This window comes from Lagopus leucura, unplaced genomic scaffold (assembly GCF_019238085.1).
Source record: "Lagopus leucura isolate 7727_CA_CO unplaced genomic scaffold, USGS_WTPT01 Super-Scaffold_100014, whole genome shotgun sequence".
In the NCBI taxonomy this organism is placed as follows: Eukaryota; Metazoa; Chordata; class Aves; order Galliformes; family Phasianidae; genus Lagopus; species Lagopus leucura.
The window spans coordinates 1,286,957-1,308,033 of record NW_024962268.1 but is presented as its reverse complement, the minus strand read 5'-3'; the positions used below and the strand labels follow the sequence as shown (position 1 = coordinate 1,308,033).

General features: G+C 39.9%; 1 protein-coding gene across 1 annotated transcript in view; it reads left to right on the top strand.

Annotated features, from left to right (window-relative positions):
• The window catches only part of DOCK8 (dedicator of cytokinesis 8), an 83,685-nt gene extending 64,698 nt beyond the window's left edge, over window positions 1-18,987 (top strand). Inside the window, exons 34-48 of the mRNA XM_042875290.1 lie at window positions 78-174; window positions 1,382-1,516; window positions 3,099-3,251; window positions 4,342-4,500; window positions 5,336-5,436; window positions 5,903-6,095; window positions 10,555-10,698; window positions 11,412-11,543; window positions 12,298-12,432; window positions 12,950-13,039; window positions 13,364-13,600; window positions 14,214-14,357; window positions 15,450-15,556; window positions 16,686-16,853; window positions 17,484-18,987. Of these exons, the coding sequence (XP_042731224.1) occupies window positions 78-174; window positions 1,382-1,516; window positions 3,099-3,251; window positions 4,342-4,500; window positions 5,336-5,436; window positions 5,903-6,095; window positions 10,555-10,698; window positions 11,412-11,543; window positions 12,298-12,432; window positions 12,950-13,039; window positions 13,364-13,600; window positions 14,214-14,357; window positions 15,450-15,556; window positions 16,686-16,853; window positions 17,484-17,544 (2,056 nt within the window). The 3' untranslated portion in view covers window positions 17,545-18,987. The remainder of the gene's footprint in view (window positions 1-77; window positions 175-1,381; window positions 1,517-3,098; window positions 3,252-4,341; window positions 4,501-5,335; window positions 5,437-5,902; window positions 6,096-10,554; window positions 10,699-11,411; window positions 11,544-12,297; window positions 12,433-12,949; window positions 13,040-13,363; window positions 13,601-14,213; window positions 14,358-15,449; window positions 15,557-16,685; window positions 16,854-17,483) is intronic.
• The last annotated feature ends 2,090 nt before the right edge of the window (window positions 18,988-21,077 follow it).

Genomic DNA, 21,077 nt, shown 5'->3' with positions numbered 1-21,077 from the left:
TTGCTTTTGTTTTGATAGTAGGTCATTCACCACCTGTGGAACTCCCTTCTTGGTCTAATTAGAACTCTCTTCTGCAGGACAAAAGCAGAACTAGACCAAGAAGCTCTCATCAGTGGAAACCTAGCAACTGAAGCTAACCTGATCATACTTGACATGCAAGAGAACATCATCCAGGTGGGAAACTGCGGTGCTGGGTTGGTATACTTTCTGCTTTCTCAGAAGGCAGTGGAAGCAAGCCTTTTGTATCTTAGGTGGTGCAAATTGTTTTAATTAAAGATCTACTGTAAGCTTGTATAAAGTCTTGGAGTGGTGAAGAAGGCAAGGGTGAATGAATCTAAAGACAAAATTACTTCCTTACACTGTTGTCACGAGCACTTTCTACTGTTAGGGCATGCTACTGTGAATAAAAGGGAAATCTAACCCCTTATCCTCTATGGATGTGTTTAAAAGCCATTTCAACTGTCTTACTATGATAGTGGAGTTTGGAGAGGATAAGGGAAGAAAAGTCTTCATTTATATTAGCAGTGTATTTTTAGACAGTAGTAATTTGGAACTAGGCTGATGGACAGCCTTAGGTCATACTTTGAGTGATCCTGTGAGACAAAAGTCGTTTAACCTTGACTCTCACAGAGTACTTAATGCAGGGAAAGATCTTCCACCTGCATGGTGTCCTTCTGAAAAGAGCTGTGTCCCCCTGTAGCAATGTGAAGAATTTAACTTGCAGGAGTCAAATGCAGCAAGATTTCACAGGCTCTGACATCAATAGAACCATAACAATTGACTGTGCTGAGACAAGGTCTCCTGGCTTAAGAAAGCCACTCCAAATTCATAGGTATTGGAATAGTACTGTTGGAGCAACTTGTATTAGTACATAGTTAAGAGAGAACTTTGTTTTTCAAAACCTACTAGTTGCTAAGGATTTAGCTATTAGATCCTTGTAGTACTGGGCATGACTTTTACATGGCACCCATTTTTGCAACTTGTATGCCTTTTGTCCAGGTTGTAGGTTTGACCCAAAGATACCAGTATGCTTGTCTAGCCCATATGCCCAGAAATGCATGAGGGAAAAAAGCTGGTGCATAGCCACCACACAGTCACTTCCCAATGCAGGGTGCATGAAAGATTAGACACAAAGCTGACGTGAGGAGCCCATGAAGACTGAAAAATGTTGGAAACATTTTCCTATCATCTTGTCCACTACAAAACTGTTTTGAGTTCCCTTTGCAGTAGATGTTAAGAAATTAAAACAAACAAAAACCTGTGCTCTCCAAACTGTTGGATGCATCTATTGAATGGGAGAGCAGAACATCCAATTCCTACGTGCAAGTTCACTGGGGAATTACCTTGTGCAGTTATTGTTGTTTTTCTCCTTCATGTATAGGCAAGCTTTGCAGCAGAGTGCAGAGACAATCTTTTGGGAGGAGTTTTGAAGGTCCTGGTAAATTCTCTTGGCTGTGATCAGAGCACCACTTACCTGACTCACTGCTTTGCTACACTCAGAGCACTCATTTGTAAGGTATGCTTTTGACATGGTTCTGTTTCCATGCTTCCAGATGTTGTTAGAGCAGCATTTCTATAGCAGAGCTGTAGGTAATCACTCACCATTTTTCCCATGGCGTTTGTTAAGTATGTTTAACAGGTGTAAATACTAACGCCTAGATGGAGGGACTCCAGGAACTTCTCTAGCTGCTGTAAGATTAGCTCACTGACTGCATAAGGTGGGATGAATTAATCAGAACAACTTTGTGGCTGTGAGTTTGAGCAACTCACTCTTAAATACAGAAAAGTTACAAATAAAAAAGTATTAAAAAAATTACAACTAATTATTTCAAATACATTCTGATTTTAATTAGGCATTTTAGTTCCAGGGAATGCACAGATACTATAAAGAAATATCTGAATTACTATATAATCAAGACCAGTTTCCAATTCGAAATCTGGGAAAGAGCCATTCTCCTATGAAGAAAATTACTTCCACAACAGAAGAATCAGTGACATGTGTTTTTCACCTAAGCTATTCTAAAATGCAAATAGCAAATAGATACTCCTGTCCAGTTAATGCCTGTTTGCTGCTAAATGCAGATTGTCTGACAAAGCCTAATTACAGGGTAGATATCTGAGTAGTTATGAAACTCATAATTATGTTTTCATTGTACATCTTTGGGAGCTAACTACCAATTAAAATAATGAATTTTGTGAAGCAATTGTTACTCTTATTGAAGTAGATCTCCCAGTTAAGCTGATTCAGTTCTTCATTTTATGAAGCAATCATTGCAATTATTTGTGTTGCACCTTAGGTATATACATGTTATTTTACAAACAAATGAAAATGATAGAACCCTACACTAGCAGGTTTGTAATATAAATTAGGTGTAAAACAGTGAGATAATTGAGTAAAGAAGGTCAGAGTCTGGGAAATAGGCCTGCAAATGGAAAATAGCCCAGAACTCTTCTCACCCATCTTTTATCAGTCCAACCTGTGCACGTATGACACTGGTTGCAACACTTCTATGTACAGTGACAGTCTCTTAGGATAGGCATTCTGCTCCCTGGGTTTATTGTCTGGTAGATGCATGAAGACATTCTTCAAAAGAGGGTCTGTCATGAAGGATGGGCAATAGAATTTTTGTGGCACACTGTAGGAGGAAGAACATGCTGGAGGGCTGAGGAGGGGTAGGGCGTTGATGCAAAAAGCCACTAATTACTCCTTATGCACAAGGAAATATTTGCATGGTTCATCAACTGTTAGATATTCTGGAAATAGCAACTCTTCCTGCTTTTTAAGAATTTTGCAATGCTTTATCCTTTCAAAAACTCCTGAAGGCACCATGGGACTCCCTGAGAAAATTTTTGTGCTCCCTTTCCATGCTCTTTTTTTTAGACAGAAAGACTGTTTTCAAACCCTTCTTCTCTTTGGAATAGCTTGGAAATGGAATCTGTAGAGGCACAGAAATCAGATGCCCATATTAAGGGTATAAAATGTTATTTGTATAAATTTTAGTCTTTGTCTGAACCCTGTGATTTTCATGCACTAAGCTCATGGTATTTTAATGGCCAGAAATGGTAGTACTGAATGGTATCTTCTCTGTCTCCCTTAGTTTGGAGATTTCCTGTTTGAAGAAGAGGTGGAACAGTGTGCTGACCTCTGTCAAAGAGTTCTCCATCACTGCAGCAGCAGCATAGACATTACACGGACTCAAGCCTGTGCTACTCTTTATCTCCTCATGAGATACAGCTTCAGCTCTACCAGTGTAAGATTTTGTCAGTAGCAAAGAGTTTCATGACAATTGAAACAGAAACTGAAGCTGTGGTAACAAACAGGAAGCATCTCCAGGTCAATATGTTGTGCTGTTTTGCACACTTGAACTGGAAGTGGTGTGAGAAGTGTAGAGAAAGGATTGTTTTAATCTTTGTTCAATGTTTTGTTTAGGAAAATGTGATTTTTTTTCTGCAGTGTCTGTAAGTACGTTTTCAAATGGAACATCATGGGGCTCTGATAGCAAGGGCTGTACGATAGATAAGCAACACTTTATTTTTCTTACAATTTTTTTTTGCTTCTTTGTCAAAACTGCTTCTGACCAGTTCTATTCTAATGCAATTACAGCCTTAGTAGAATAACTGTACATTGTTACTAATGCAAATTTTTCACTTTCTCTTTCATGTCAAGGACTATAAACTAGGCCCAGATTTTACCTATGCATACAGAGCAAAATATATATTTTATTTGTGTAGATTCCAAATGTCCTAGCATGTAAATACATTCATTAGCATCATTTTCTCCCTAGTTGTCATTTTAAGAACCTTTAATAATAAGATATGGTGGATCTGCAGTAGGAGAGCAAGCCCCTGAAGCAGTGTTACCATCAAGGGATGGTGCATCACCAGATGAAATCTTTGGAGGCCATTTACTTTATAGATATGTTTCCATAGTACTGCTGGCTCTCATTCTCTCTGAGTGGCTGATCTATATGCCTATTGGCCTGTTCTGAGGTGAAAAGGCTGGACATGGCTCTGGGCAGCCTGGTCTAGTAGTTGGCAACACTGCACATAACAGGGGTTGAAGCTAAATGATCACTGTGCTCCTTTTCAACCGAAGCCATTCTATGAAAAGAGAGAGCTGACTTCTTCTAGTTTCAAGCAACCATGGTCTTGCCTCGTAGCACTGACGTGCCAGAGTCCAGGTCTGCTGATTCTTGTTCACATGAGCAGCAACTTTAACCCACACAGTGTGGGCAGGTAAAAGTGGGTTTGGTTTATGTAGGAGACAGAGATATGTGAACTGATATGATATGCATGGTGTATCATCTCTAATTTTTGGCTTTCTTTTCCTTCTTCTGAAAGAATTTTTCAAGAGTAAAGATGCAGGTAACCATGTCACTAGCTTCTTTGGTTGGCAAATCACCCGAGTTTAATGAGGAATTCCTTCGACGATCTTTACGAACTATCCTGGCCTATGCAGAGGAAGATGCAGACATGCAGGCAACTCCGTTTCCCCTTCAGGTCGAATCTTTTGTAATATCTGTGGTTTGTATTAGAGCTTTCACATAGGAATGTGCTTGGAGCTAGTCCTAGAATCTCAGTCTTACTGAAGAATGAAAATAACGATGCAGGAATTATTGTCTGAGCTTATGTCTTATGCAACAATAAGCAGGACAGAAGTGGAAGACTCAGTTCTGTACCATTTGATTCACATTAGAGAAGAGTTATCTCTTGGCTTTGTAGAGAGCTTTCTCTTAGGCCCCAGCAAGGAACTGTACACCATAAGAATTTCCCAGGGTGGAATTTGATTAAGTATGTTTTCTAGCAAGTAGCGCTGTGGAGACATCTCGCTTCTTTTCAATTTATAATGCAGCAGTAGCAGTAATGAAAAACATTTCAGACAACTGCCAGGTGCTTTGCTGAAATTCAGTTTGTGCTGAAGACTTACAAAAGCATCTGATTTGTTATTAGATCACAGGAAGAACTGAACTGGCATGTAGTCTTGGAGTTTTTTGTTGGCTTTTTTTTTTGTTCGTTTTGTTTGTTTGCTTTATTCTTGATTTTTGATTTTGATTTGCGGTTGTTTTTTTATTTTCATTCAGAAGTAAGCTGATCAAAGGTGTGTCCAGCTCATTTTGATTCATTAAAATGTATGAATAAAATTTGCTATGTCAGTAGTGTTCGCTGCATTGAATAGAATTGGAAAAACATGCCTAGTAGCAATTCAGCATCCTGCGTTTCCTTCAGTAAGAGGGACTAAGTTTGACTAACATATCACCTGTTGCAAAGACTGGTACTTTTCTAGAAAAGAAAAAATAAGTGCCTGAGAAATGCCTGTTCATCTTTATTACTGCAGGTAGAGGAGCTGCTGTGTAATCTGAACAGCATCCTGTCAGACACAGTGAAAATGAGGGAATTTCAGGAAGATCCAGAAATGCTCATGGACCTTATGTACAGGTGAATCCAGTTAGAACTGCTAGTGAGAAAATTCTGCACTGAGGTGAGCACAGGAACTGTGTGTGTCAGGGACAAGCTGAAGACAAATACTCTAGCTGTTCTATACGCTCCCACTTCTGACCTGACAGCTGACCTGTCACAGGGGACCCAGGTGGGACTGCTTATGTGGAGTCATGGCAGTAGGAGGGACTGGGGGGTCACTGATGTGTATGGGCTTGAGCAAGGATGCAAGTCAGGAACTAACGATCACTGAGGGATCTTGGTTTCAGCATTTTTGCTTCCTCATAACTCCACTGTTTCCCAGCTCCCCTCCTCTAGCTACTTCTTTTACCATGTGCTTAGTGAATCCTTCTTAGAGAATAAAGACAGAGGTGTCTGCTTCCATTCAGCCCATGTGGAGAACTACAGAGATCCTTTCTGTTATTTGAGAAGTCATTCACATCTCCTGTCTTCCCTGTGTCATTAGAATTGCCAAAGGGTACCAGACGTCACCCGACCTGAGACTGACTTGGCTGCAGAACATGGCAGAGAAGCACACCAAAAGGAAGTGCTACACAGAAGCAGCTATGTGCCTCGTCCACGCTGCTGCGCTGGTGGCAGAGTACCTCAGCATGCTTGAAGATCGCAGCTATCTCCCAGTGGGCAGCATCAGCTTTCAGGTAAGAAGGGAATCCAAAGCTCTGACAGACTAGGATGACCTATCGTAGTTTGTGTATTTCTTCTTGTGTCAAGCTGAGTAGGAGTGGATGTACAGGTAGGAAAAGTTATGATGACAGAGGATCTATCACCACTTTCGATAGATCAATCTGATTATTTATTACACTCACTGATGAAAACTGGTACTTTAATGTCTAGCTGTCTGTAGCTCCTACTGCAGTCTTTGGATGCTGTAATCTTTTATTTGTCAAATAAAAACCCTCTATTATCATGTATCTTTTCCTATGGTTGTTACTTAGTAATTGTGACAGATGGATCTTTCAGCCTTCTTTCTGATAAGCTAAGTAACTGGAGCTACTCTATTTTATTAATCACATTCTCCAATCCTGTAAGTGTCCTCCAGTTACGAAGCAGCATCTTTCTCAGGAGTAAATGGCACAATCACGTTAGTTTATGCACAGTAAAAATGTCCTGCAAGATCTTCAAGTCTGGGAAGTACCTTTTAGGTTATAGCTTCAAGGGCCCCACTGGTTTCTTTGGCCTTGTTGAGCTCCTTACTCAGTGATACACCGGCCTTTTCCAGAGAGATTTCTTGGATTATTTTTTGTTTGCTTGTTTGTTTCCTTCCCTCTTTGTTTCTTACACCCTATGAATTAAAATATAATTATCTGCTCTAAGAAATAGTTTGAAATGCAGGTATTCATTCACACTCAGCTTATCAGATATGCAGTTTTGATCATTCTTACCCAAACTTATTTTATGTGCAAACATTGTGATTTTATTCCTTTTTTTTTTTTTTTTCCACATGTAAAATAGGTTTGGCTACACGCTTAGAATATTCCCATGTGTTGATGCTTCTTCTCTTACAATTGTTGTCTAAAACTTATGATGATCCCTTCTAAGACCATTTTTTATTTATACTGTTTGCTGCAATGATTTGGAACCATTCTAAGCAGTGAATAGAGTGCAGTACCAACTTACACACTGTATAGACATCTATTGTTTGGGCACTGTTGATGTCATCTGATTGTAGTCTTTTTAAATTAGAACCCAAGTTTCTATAGCCTGATGTTGATTCAGATTAATTACTGTGTGTTTGATTTTTTTTTTAATTAAAATTTTGTATCAGTATTTCCATTATTTTGTCTGGAATGTGACTGATAAGCCTACTACTTGCTGCTTATCTTGTTTACTTTTTTAAAAATGTAGTTCCCAAAAGAATTTTCCTGCTCTGGTACTTTTCCGATTTTCCAAAACATACAGAGGCTCAGTGTTAGCTGCTAGAATACCCTCTTGCTTAGCTCATTCAAAGTGTTGAGGGGCACATTGTACAGTCCAGGTGGTTCAGAAAGGGCTAACACTAGTAGTACATTCATCATCCCTTGATATAGCCACAACATGTATGGTTTTTTCGCTTCAGAATAGTGGATGTGAATATTACTGAACCACTTGGAATTTTGCATTGTGTTTAGTATTCACAATTCCACCATAGCGATCAGGTCATTGACTAGCATTATTCTTTCATAATTCCTTTACTGCTAAACCAGCTGTGCGTACTTTTTTTTTTTTACTGTCTAACCTTCTGGCCATGGATTTATACTCCCGCATTCCTTGTTCTTTTGTTTCTCTTACCAGTTTTGCATAGTTCCTAACTTCAAGCTTAAATTCACTATTTCTATTTTCTTCTTTTCTCCCTGCTTTTTCTGTACAATCATCATCTGGATACGGGTGGAATTCCTTAGGAAAGGACTGCTCTCAGACAATCACAAATACTTGTAACACACGCACACACTTCATTCTAATTCAGTTCCTTCTTTCATTGCTCCCAGATTGAGCAGATTTCCACAAATGAGTATGATTCTAATTATTTTAGAGAACTGAAGACTATTTTACAAGACACCAAGCAAGTTAAAACTTAGAAGTTTAAGAGCATCTTAAACAAATCAATCTCTCTGATCAAGATGCTTGTGTAAATACATGCTTGCTAAAGGAAAAGTTGCTCCATAGGAGAGAGGCAGTTAAATGCCTTAATTAAGGAGTAGAAACTCAATTACAAAACATTTTACTGACAGCATAATTTTGAGCTTCAGTTTGCTCAATAACAACACTTAAGTGTGGTAACACTTAGCATTTTTACAAAGCTGTTCAAGAGAAGATATCCTGTTCTTTACAAATAGATCTGTGTTTCGTAGCACCTCGATGATCTCTTTAAAAAAGAAAGAACATTACTCAGGCTGTCTCAGCTTTACCTGGAGTTCCAGATCTCACTCACTGATTCTTTCTGGGTCCATTTCATTTAGCTTCATTATGAAATTAACTAGTATTGGTGATATGTAATTGTTTTTTTTTTTTTGTAATTAATGTAAAGTACTGCTCTGAATAAGCAAAAGCGTTAGCTCATTTTTGTAAATGAGCAAAGTGGAACAGCAAAAGATTAAATGAGTTTACGTAGGTATTTTGCAGTTATTTCATAAGAGTCCTCAAAACTGATTGTCTGAAAGGTAACACTTTACCATATACTGTGCCAGGCAAAACTGTATATGCTCCCATCTCTGCAATCATAAAATTTTCTTTGGAGATTGTCAGTTCGTGTTCATACTGAATTCCCTTTGTGAGTGAGAATGATGACTTAAAGAGAGTATGGACTGGCTTTAAAGTCAGTTTACATTACCACACACAAGGTCTTAGTATGTTTGCATCTATCTGTTGAGATCCAAGGCTAATTAGCATAGTCCTGGCATTAGGCTAATCAGCCATGGTGTTCTGAGGATCAAAGATGCAGGCTACTTGCTACATCTAACTTTGTGATGAGGTCTGGTGACCTCATCACAATGGTGATGGTGACAACTGGCCAAGCCTCTTGAATTAACACAAGTGTCTCCTTTACTCAAAGAAAAATAGGGCCTTGTTGTTCAAAATAGTTACAGAATATATATTTGGTAGAACCTGCTTTGGCAGGGGGGTTGGACTCGATGATCTCTGGAGGTCCCTTCCAACCCCTACAATTCTGTGATTCTGTGATTTGTAAATTGCTTTTGTCATAGAGGAGACTTAGAAAATTATTCCATATTGAAGGTGGTTGAAGGAAAAAAAATGAATGGGATATGTCCATGCTGCAAAAGATTATACTAGCCCCAGAAATATGCCATGGAGATGCTTTCCTACTAGAGCGTGTGGATTGAAAAAAACATGAAAATACATTCCTGACATTGGTTATTAGAGATTTAAAGACAAAGAAGAGGGGATTCATGCCTGTGATTTTTCTAGGTTTCCTCTCACATGTAAATCAGTCTTCTGGGCGCTCTTCCCATTGCTAAAGAAAATAAAACAAAGAAGTTGTAAAACAGTGTGAAAACTTTCCACTTTGTGAAAACAGTCCTAATGGTACTGTTATGTAAGGAGAGAGCCAGAAATTGGGCTGTAGCATAGGTTGTATGAGTTGCCTTAGTATGTGCCAGGTATGCAAACTGTGTTTAATGTTACTGTCTTCAATCGGACTGGTAGCTGAAAAACGACAGCCATGGGTCTACTTAAAGGTGCTGTCATTTTCTCTCTGGATGAAATGCAGACAAATTCTCATTCCTGTGAATGCTGTCCTGAGTTTAATGCTGATTATGGTAGAGGAGCTGATACGATGTTCAGAACAGACACAGTGATGTTAATGTGGCTGCAGTAAATTTGGCTAATGGAAAAATAAATGCATCTACAAAAGCCATGGGGGGAAGTTCTGTGTTGCTGGTGATGTGTGATGTCAATTCTTTATCTGAAATCTGATCAATAGTAGCAGCCCTCAGACTCTCAGCCGTTTTATAAAGATGTCTTCTAGGAATTAGATATCTAGCCAGCTGGCAGCTATCTTGCACTCAGATATTCATTGTAAGTTCTACTGCAGAGAGACACCATGACGTTAAGTTAACTGCTTTTAAGTACTAGCAAATCAAACCTCAGCATGCAGTTATTTCAGTTTTTAGAGTAGTACTGTCCATGTTGTACTTCTCTGTTTCTAAAAATTGCAGAATTAACAACTTGAGAATTCAGGTTCTTCTAAAAGCTCAAAGAAGGGCTGAGGTGCAGCTTGAAATTTTTCACCTGTGAGTTATGAGAAACTGAAAGGATATAGCCTCTAGTTATCCCTGTGGCATAGGAGATTCAGTGCATTCCAGCATTCCAGGGAAACCTAACCACCTGAAGGAGGTCAGCTGGTGATCTACAGGAGTTTACCTTTTAATCCTGAGGCAAGAAAAAAAGTTTAGCCTTCTTGAAACGAAACTCCTGATCTGCCATCTGCAAAGATTTATGATGTTACATTTGCTTCTGAATAAGATTTAACTGTGTTCCCTCTGGCTGCACTTCATCTCATTCTTCTTTCTGTCATTTAAGTATGTTGAAACTTTTCTGCCTGGATCTTGACTGTAGTCTGTTGGTCTAGGTTCCTGATTTCTCTGCTCTGATGTATTTTAGAACATTTCATCCAATGTGCTGGAGGAATCTGCTGTTTCAGATGATGTTTTGTCTCCGGATGAAGATGGTATATGTTCTGGGAGGTACTTCTCAGAAAGTGGCCTTGTAGGTTTACTAGAACAAGCAGCAGAACTCTTCAACACGGTGAGTGAGAGCAAAAGCATGGGGAGATGTAGAGGGGTTGTGCCAGTTGGTTTTCCTGCACAGGAGAAAGTGAAGGTTTAGTGCTTAGCCAGGCTCCATGGATCTGCCCCATTGCAGACAGTTTCACCCAAGGTAAGTGGGCATCTGGCAGTCCTCACAGCTTCTTGTCTATAACCTCAGTAGATCAACAGGCAAGCAAATGGGGCAGAGAACTACTGCTATGCTTAGTCACCTCCAGCCCAACTTGATAGGGTTAGCCATTGCTTGCTTTTTGAAAGACGTTTTGCCAAGCCATTTCTTTTGGTTTGTCCAGATGCAGGTTTTGTTGTGTTCTCCTCTCAGTAAAACCATATGTGCAGAACAAATCCATTCCCTTCTTCTCACCTGGGTTTCTAACTCTTCAGGTCCCTGATGAGAAACCATGTGCTTTACATGGGAATTTTGTGCTGAGTGCCCAACAGAGCAGAGATCCAAATTAAATACAGCTTTTTTCTTCACAGCTACTTTCAGAACTCTCTTTTGCAGTTTACAGATTTTAGAAGGCTAAAACAAGTGACAGAATAGATTGAAAGATGAGTCTCATAAATCCCCTTTTCAGACAGGCTATAAATAGAGATCCAGTTTCTTATCAGAGATCATGAGAATTCATTTCTTGTTTTCTGTGTTTTTTCTTCTCTCTCTTTTTTTTTTCTTTTTTTTTTTTTTCCACCAAGGGAGGGTTGTATGAAACTGTGAATGAAGTGTACAAAATTGTCATCCCCATACTGGAAGCACATCGAGACTTCAGGAAGCTTACCTTGACACATAGCAAGCTACAGAAGGCCTTTGACAGCATTATTAATAAGGTACTTGTGAGGCAAGGCACCACCAGCAACACATGTTGCTAGGCTGCAGTATTTGGTTATGATTAATGATAGTGAAATGAAGACTTGTGAGAAATAGGTCAGTTTTCTTTTTCTAACAGAAGCTTCCATTTGCTTTGTCCTACCTATAGAGCGTGCTCTATAGCGAAGCTCTATTCTCCATGCCAGAAAAAGAAGTAAATATGAAATTGTTTTAGAGTTAAACAAACAGCTGAATAGGACAAATTTAGGAAAAGGAGACTTTATTCAACCTGACCACATGTATTTAAGATAAACAACTTTCGTGTCCACTACTTAGTATTTTTAGTTATAAAACAGAGGAAAGAAAAAACTGACTTCTCAGTTCTCAAGCTGCTCCTGTAGTTATTTTTCTCCAGAACTGTTTTACACACTGAACCTAGTCAGTTACATGTTCTTACCAACTTTTGTTCCTTGCAGGATTGAATTTTGTTAAATAGAACGGAATTTAAAGAAATTATGAATGCTGTTTTGTAAAAGTCATGTCATGGTCAGTCTAAATCTTAAGTTAGGTGGCAGTCAAATGTCCTCTTAAGCTGTATTTTTTCTTTAATGCTTCTAATTCACTGGCACTGAAGACATATAAACCTAAATATGCCTCTGAAATGTGGGAAGATGTAAAATTAGTATGAAAAGGGGGAAAAGGGCATCCAATTGATACTCTGTTGACATCGAAAAACAGGTAATTATGATTTTCCTCTTTTTCTGTATCTATTAGGGACAAAAGAGAATGTTTGGAACTTACTTCCGTGTTGGTTTCTATGGATCCAAGTTTGGTGACTTAGATGAACAGGAATTTGTTTACAAGGAGCCTGCAATTACCAAACTTCCTGAGATTTCTCACAGATTAGAGGTAAAGAAAAAAAAGATGGTGATAATATTATCTCTTATGTTACATCATCCTTTCTAAAGAACGCACAGAGTTCTAATAGCATTACTATTATATAAAACCCAATCACAAAACATAGTTTTTACCATAGATTATTTCTTTTGTGTATGTCTTTTCTCTTCCAGTTGTAGCCCTTTTTTACAGCAGAGTGATGAAAGTGAGGACCTCAGTACCACAGTTTGTAGTATATTGGATTTGATCTGAGCGCGTCTGATACTTGCTTTGGTACCTTTTCAGCTTTTTGATGGAACTGCAATGTTTTCTTCTTCTCTGTTTAGCTGGAACTTTGATTTTTTTTGTGAGTAACTCAAACTGAGCTTTGTCAGTAAGGTAAAGCCTGGCCAGCTATGTTTCATGAAGCATATTTACCATACAGAACTCAGAAATCATCATAGTTGCTCCTTTCTTTTAGAGGCATACAAGTTAATAGCACTGTATTAAGGACTAAAAACACTCTGGAATAATTCTGTTTCCTTTCCAGGGATTTTATGGCCAGTGCTTTGGGGAAGATAGTGTGGAAGTCATTAAAGACTCTGCTCCTGTTGACAAAAGAAAGCTGGATCCCAATAAGGTAAGGAAAGCACTACTTACAGAGTTGAGTGCTTCATCACAGAGGAGAGGGATCCCCTTGAAGATTTTATACTGAAACATTAAGGTGGATTATAGCCTATGCCATGGTAGCTGGTTACTGTGAGTGGAAATTAGATGCTCTGATCCCCCAGAGATATGTTGCACCCTCTCCAGAGGTAAGTTTTGTCAGCTGTGAAGAAGAAAAGGATTTGTAGCTCAGCGTTCTTCCAGACCATGCTTGGCTAAGTGAGAATTATTGTATGTACCATTCCTTTACACTTCTTTCACTGTGAAGTACTGTAATGGTTCTTCCCTTTTCTCTCAGGCATACATACAGATTACTTTTGTGGAGCCATATTTTGATGAATATGAGATGAAAGACAGGGTAACTTACTTTGAAAAGAACTTCAACCTCTGTCGCTTCATGTACACTACGCCTTTCACCATGGATGGGCGCCCTAGAGGAGAACTTAGTGAGCAATACAAGAGGAACACCATTTTGACCACAATGCATGCTTTCCCCTACATCAAAACTAGAATAAATATCATCCAAAAAGAAGAGGTAATTGGGTTTTGAGGACAAATCTATTTTCTCAGTGGTTGAAGGAGTCTGGGGGGGGAAGGTTTTGAAATTCTGTGGTAGACAGGAAAAAAAAAAAGCTGAATTTTTCAGACATTACTCTCATAAATAGGAATGGCATAGAATGGGTAGGAAATTTAAGATGGATACTCCACTTACTGTGGAGAAGAAAAGGCAGAACATTTAAATTCTTTTGACTTCTCATATGCTGTGCGGAATAATACATCGAGCTCCATTTATGGATGTACTTCCAGCTGATAACATACAGTCGAAGAACTAAATTGGGCTTAAAGCTGCAATAGAAACACAGAACCTTTATTATAGTAGAAAATGAAAAACTCTTTCAGACATCAAGTCAGCAACTTAGAATAATAGTGAGTATATGCAAATGGAGAATCTCATCCAAATCCTGCTCTTGCAAGCGATAAGATGCCAATAAGCTCTGAATCAGATGTGGCATTTATCAAGACAGTCTTTCCAGGGTTCACATCTACTCTAATCACACGGGCAGTCATATTTTTAATGCCAGATTTAGAACAGGCCAATTGTGCAGGTGGTTCAGGTAATGAATCGTTTCTTCTTCCACTTCCAATAGTTTATTTTGACACCAATTGAAGTTGCTATTGAAGATATGCGGAAAAAAACACAAGAACTAACTGCAGCTACGAACCAAGAGCCACCAGATGCCAAAATGCTACAAATGGTTTTGCAGGGCTCAGTTGGAGCCACTGTAAATCAGGTAAGGAATCCAAATAAGCCAGATGATGATTTTCTGCATACTTTTCTGCTCATGCTTTTTTTTTGCACTCATCTCTTGCACAGGGAGAGGTACATCTAGTCAGACACATTTAGTCACAATGCCAATTTAAACTTCATCCTTTGATACCTAGTCCTTTTATTCTGTCTGTTTGGTAGACTTTTTTCTTTTTTTTCTTTCCTGTTGCTGAAGCAATTCTCAATTAACACAGCTCCTCCATCAGGTTTGTTATGTGGGTGTGCCAAGTAGAAGTGAAGTCAAGCAGACATAGGAGTGTTTCTTTTGGTGATGGTGCTTGATGAAATGCCATCTTGGTTGTATGTGCAGATAATCATATAAACCTTGTGATTTCATCCAAAGATTTTCTGTTTCTAGCATGCTAGCCATCTCAGCTATTCTGTGCAATCCAGATGCATCCTCAGGGAGCAAGAATGATAACTCTGCCTGCAATCATTATAAATTCACAATTTGCAGAACTTCATGAAGCCAAAGAGAAGAGTGCCGTCCCCTCACCTCACCCCCCACCCCCCAAAAAAACCACAAAGATGATCTTAAAAAAAAAAAGGCTTCCCCCAAAAAAGGACAAAATGAAGACAAATCTGAGAGAAAAGTTGGCATTTATCCACCTTTTCACAGAGTTGGATTCTTTGCTGAAAGCCTAACTCTTCTTGGTTTCTCCAGATTCTTGGTCAGTGGAAGCCCCCAGAGTGAAGTAACATGTTGTAAGTTTTCAAAAGAGTGGCCTCTTTTCGCCCTGGTTTTATCTGACTCCCTTGAGATGGAGTAATGCCACACATGGGCTTTGGCAGTACATCTACCTAGCTCTCCTCTGAAGAGTAGAATTAATTCTTTCTCTTCTTTGTGCGGCTGGAGGATAAGTAAAATCAAGTAAGGATAAAATACAATGTGCAAAAATTGTTTGCCAAAGGTAAATTAAGAGAAAAGAAAGGAAAAACATCCTGTTATGGTGTCTGTGCATAGTTATCTTTTCTTCTCTAATTTCATGCACAAAATGATCAAGCATGTGGTCTGTTTTCAGTTTTTTCTGACATTTTCTTTTGTTGTTCCTGTAAGGGACCACTAGAGGTAGCGCAAGTGTTCCTGGCTGAAATTCCAGAAGACCCCAAACTTTATCGACATCACAACAAACTGAGGTTGTGCTTCAAAGAGTTTATAATGAGGTTAGTAAAACCACATTTAAATGTGGAATGGCATTGATAATTTCAGTAATGGCAATAATGAGACAGTAATATGAGAGTGTAATTAATTTTACAAGCTAGTACCACAAATCTAGGCATCTCATACTTCAGGGTCGTTGGTCCAGGCTTACCATCTCTGCTTTGTAAACAGAGCTTTGCAGGATTTTGCCTCCCAAATAAGAGTAAATCTTGAGACTTCAAAAGAATTATGTGGAAAAATAAGATTCAGCATTCATTTTCTCTTTTGATATTTCACAGAGATTTAACACGAGACTAATGCCTTGATTTCATTACATGGTATTTTTGTTTTATATATTAATATGTATGAGGGCTACTCCAAAGTAATGCCTGTGTTATGATGTTGGCCCACCACAACAGAGGCAGATGGTGGTATGGCAGTAGAGGTTGAACCTTCCCACCAATATTTCATTACATTCTCTTGCCACATGACAGCTGTCAGCAGAAGGGAACACTAACAAGATGATATCTGACACAGAAATGCATATGAAGCAAAGGTGTGGCACTGAATTCTTCCATGCTAAAAAAAAAAATTGGAACCCACTGAGATTCATCAACACTTACAGAATGTTTATGGAGACCAAACAGTGGATGTCAGCACAGTGAGGCAGTGTGTGGTGCGTTTCAGCTGTGGTGGCAGCGACCATCTGCGCTGGTGCAGGTTTTTACAAGCATGGCATGCGAGGCTTTTGTTCATCACTGGTGAAAGTACACAGCTAATGCTGGTGACTGTACTAAAAAAGAGTGTTTTGTAGCTGAGAACTTGCTCTATCAGTGTTATTGTGCTCTTTGTATCTGTGGTAGTTTCCATGGAAATAAACGGGATACATTACTTTCTGAGAGCTTATATACTACATTAATGTATTTTATATACTAGCTCCCTCATGAATTTCTGTTGTCTTTAAGAATACCACCTTGTGCACTTGGACAACGCAGAGGTTCTTTACTAGTTCACCATGACTTTGGTGTTGACAAGTTTCCAGAGCCCAGAGGAGCTGTTGTCTTGTCCATTCAGGTTATCTAACACGCAGTTAATGAGTTGAGCAGAATTAGGTAATACATATTGTGCCTTCTTCTCTTTCTTTCTGTCTAGGTGTGGTGAAGCAGTGAATAAAAACAAGCACCTTATTACTGCTGACCAGCGGGAATATCAGCAAGAACTCAAAAAGAACTACGGGAAGCTAAAGGAGAACCTCAGGCCCATGATTGAGAGAAAGATCCCAGAGCTGTACAAACCTGTAGTGAAAGTCAACAGCACAAGGTATGGCTAGGGCAGGGCTTCCTCTTGCAGCTATATAAAAATATGCCTCTTCTTAAAGGAAGAAAGGCCGTTCTACCAGTAGGTTTTGAAACATAGCAAAAAAACAGGCCATAATGCAGACTGCTAAATTCATCCTTGATGAAAAAAGTCTGCTGACTTCTACTGGAGCTGAATATGGTATGAATTCTGTCTCTCAAGCAGCTCCATTATGCATTATAATGCAAAACAAGAAGACTTTCCATTTGACCTAATAAAGAGTGAATTGAATTATCTTGCCATTTCTTAGGCATCTGAAGCTAGACAGAACATGTATGTGTTTATTTTGAACACGTGGCACTGTGTGATGTTAGCCAGCATGAAGTCAGTGATCCTTTCCATAACATAATCCATTTCAATGCCTTAAGTGTGACATAAGAGTTTTTAATTCTTCTCTTTACTTACGAATGTATGCCTCTTCACAAAGCCACTGTGTCCAGAGTGGGGAGAGAGGGGAAGAAGGAATAAGCCTCTGATCTCCCCACACATAAGATGTTTCAGATGGTGATTTGTCAGCTGCTCCTTTTCAGTGGCAGGTATTTCCTAGATATTTGTTCATTTGCAGACTTTATTTGTGGATTCATTTAATTGCAGGGAATCATTTCGTAACCAGAGTTTCAGGAAGTATGATGCCCAGACTTCACAGAGCACCTAAGGACTAGCTGCTTCTGCCAAGGAAGAGCTTTGTGCCACAAGCCAGAAGCATTCAACACCAGTGAAATAATAAATCTCCTCGTACAGAACAGCATGTGTGCTTTCTGGACAGCATACAGAAAAGCATTTACATGTGATCTCAGACTCCAAATCATCTGTAAATCATGAGGGCTTGGAAGAGAGGGGTTGCTTTTTAGATGCTTTTGCATTTGTAGTAAAATAGTCATGTAATGCCAAGGATGGATGCCATTGGAAGGGTCAGTGGCATGACAGCAGTCACCACTGACAGACTCAGAACTCCGTGAGGGTTGGCTGAGGCGTTACATGAATCCAGACAAGATGTCTACTGAGTGCTGAGGAATGATGTCTATATACTTTCCTTTTCCAAGACAGCATTTATCCTTGCTCACTTGGCGGGAAAGCACATTCTGCAAGTTAATCACATGCTTAAATGCTTTCTTAATGGCAGGGGACATAGGTACCTGCTCAGTGTCCACTGAGCTGGAGGTTTAGGTAGGAAAAATTCCCTTGGGAGTTTCTGTCGACAGTTTCCATCACAGTCTTTAACTGCAGAGAGTTCTATACACATTCTCTCACCAAAGCTCAAAAAGTAGGAAGTAGCAGCAAGGAATTATTTTTACAGATTTTTAAAAAATGTTTAAATGTAGAGACAGCTACTTGACACACAGTTGGATTTCTTAATAATTAATGTCATGTTTAGCAAAGCTAACAAGTAATAGTTTAAATAGAAGGCGCTAAGCTATGTAATTTTTGTGATTTTTATTTTGTAATGCCATTATTTAAATAACCTTTTTCAAAGTCAACTACAACAGCACACAATGAGAATTTCCTACAATGTACTCAGGCTTTACTGCATCTTTGGAGAAATCAGCACATAATTTATGATGCCTAATGCTTAGAATTATCTGAGCCCTGGACAAATATGTTACTAAATAATCTTTACAGCACTTCTCTGAAGTAAGGAGATATTACTGCTATTTTGCAGATGGGGATAAGGATGTTGGTACGCAACAAGAGCTCTTAAGACTTTAGAACTCATTGAGTGAGGCCACAGCAGAGTCACAGTTTGCACTGTCTTTATTGTGTAATGCTCATGTTCTGAAATAAACAAAGCAAAACAAAACACAGAAAATCCTATGGGTTCTGTAGAAGTAAGGACATGTTCCATGTTGTGTGATCCCGTGCCATTGGCCTCCTTGAGTTGTAACAATCCTCTGGATAATCATCTGAAGTCCTAAAGGCCTGTTTGCTCACATTTTAGGAGCTGAGCTCAGCCAGCTGTCCGCTCTAGCCCTCAGTTTGTAGCCCATGTCCTCTCTTTGCAAATGAAACGTGGTTTGTACGTTACTCTTGAGACATGAACTATATGAAATGTATTAAACACAGAAGTCACAAATAAGTGATCTCAGCATGGGCTATAAAATTGCTTTTCTGTGCTGTGAATCAATTTTATTGTATAGAGAAAATATGGATCTAGTAATTCTTTTGGAACTATTCATTTTTACTGAAATAAGGCTCTTATGTATTTGCCTGTATTTGTAGTGTTACACAAGCATGCACTGAATGCCTAGCATTGAAATCCAGATCACAAAGCAGGTGAAATTCTAATAACCAGAGAGAGAAGGAATTTCAGCTAGAGAAGCATGTTTTGAGCTATTTAGCAAACATCTGTGAAACAGCTGGACAAGAGGATTATTTCCTAGTCTACATTTCTGATTTTCCAAATGTGAGTGCCTGCACAAGCTCCCATTCCCAAAGGGTCTTCATGAATTCTGCTTAGCATTGCTGATACAATCAACATTGGGCCACCAGGGTCTAAGAGATTTCAAAGAGGTCTGCTGATGTAACAGGCCTCAACCACTGACTACACAGAAAACCATCCATATGAAATACAGTGATGGGAGAACAAAAGCCTAAGATCCAGCACGCTGCAGAGAGCATGATGGAAGTGGAGTTATGAGCAGGCTGGAGTGCTGCATGCTCTCACTTCCCAGACTGGAGCACACAGCACCAAATGCATGGTTGGTGTACTTTCATGGAAGCTGTCAGGCAAAAACTATTCAGAGGATTAAAAAAGGAGGAAAAGATAAAATGATTTTTTTTTAATATTCCTTTTTTTTTTTTTTTTTCTTTTTTCTTTTCATGCAACACTGGACTACAACTTCTAAATAGGTTTGGGACCTCCTTATCCCAAGATGGCCTGAATTCCAAAATTTAAACATAGGATCAAAAAGTAATTGGATAATTCTATAGAAAAACGGTACAGTGAGAGAAGTTAGACTCTGCAGTGAAGGTGCAGCCCAGCTGGGAAAGCCTTTGCTCTGCAGCATCCCAGAAGACTCTGGGTGTATAACAACAGCAGTGTCTTCTTATACATGCTGTAATTTTATCCTCTCCTGAGCATCTGCTTCAGCTCTGCTCAAAGACTGGCTGAGGTGACACACCATGAAATGTTTAAAGCAGAGAATATACTGGCAGCATGTGCCAGCGTGGACATAACATCCAGAGCAATGAGGAAGCCTGAGTGCACCCACAGTTGCCCTCACATCCCGCCCCTCTGAGCACTGCTCTGGCACAACTGGCAGCACCAGTCTGGCTATGGGTGCTTCATTGCTGCTGGGCCCCCTCTCCCTGCACAGGGTTGGGAAATCCACCTGGAGATTCAGGTTGCGCTGTTTCTCACACACACAGCAGCTTACAAACCAATCAGAAGGAAGAGAGGGCAAAGGCAGAAAGTCCTTCTGTTTCTTCCAGCACCGATATACTGCTGTACTCACTGACCAATGCAGGTTACAACCCCACCCCCACTGCAGGCACCATCACAGGGCACTGAACGTGGCACCACAGGACATCACCCATGGAGGCCATCTTCCCTGAAAGGCAGTTGCACCTCGCTGCACCACTGAGCGTTCCCACAGCCCGCTAAGGGAAAGCATTCAGCAGGTGGTATTTGCAGCTGCAGAACTGGTGTATGTTTAATCCTCTGTTTAACCTCAGCTGCCTGTTTTCAAACAGTTCCCATCTCTGCCCGCAATGATGCTGCCGACCCCTTGGCCCAGTGCTGTATCTGACCTCAGTGAACCCACATCAGGGTTGGGAAGGACAGGCAAGTGCAGCAAGGATCTGCAGTCAGGTTCACTGAGGTTCACACGTGTGCAGGAGAGCACTGAATAGACTTCATAGCAGAGCCAGACACATCAACATGTGCTGCCAAGGAAGCTGTGCAATGCCAGCGCTGGAAGTACGGTGGAATCAGAGAATCATAGAGTGGCTGAGGCTATCGGGCCTCTGTGTCTCTCTGGCCAAACCCTTACTCAAGCAGGGACACCCAGAGCAGGGTGCTGAGGGCCACGTCCAGGCAGCTTCTGAAGATCTCCAGGGAGGAGACCCCACAGGCTCTGGGCAGCCTGTGCCAGGGTTCAGTCATCGATGCAGCATAAAAGTGCTGCCTGATGTTCAGTGTGAACCTCCTGTGTTCCAGTTTGTGCCCTTTCCCTCTTGCCCTGGCACTGG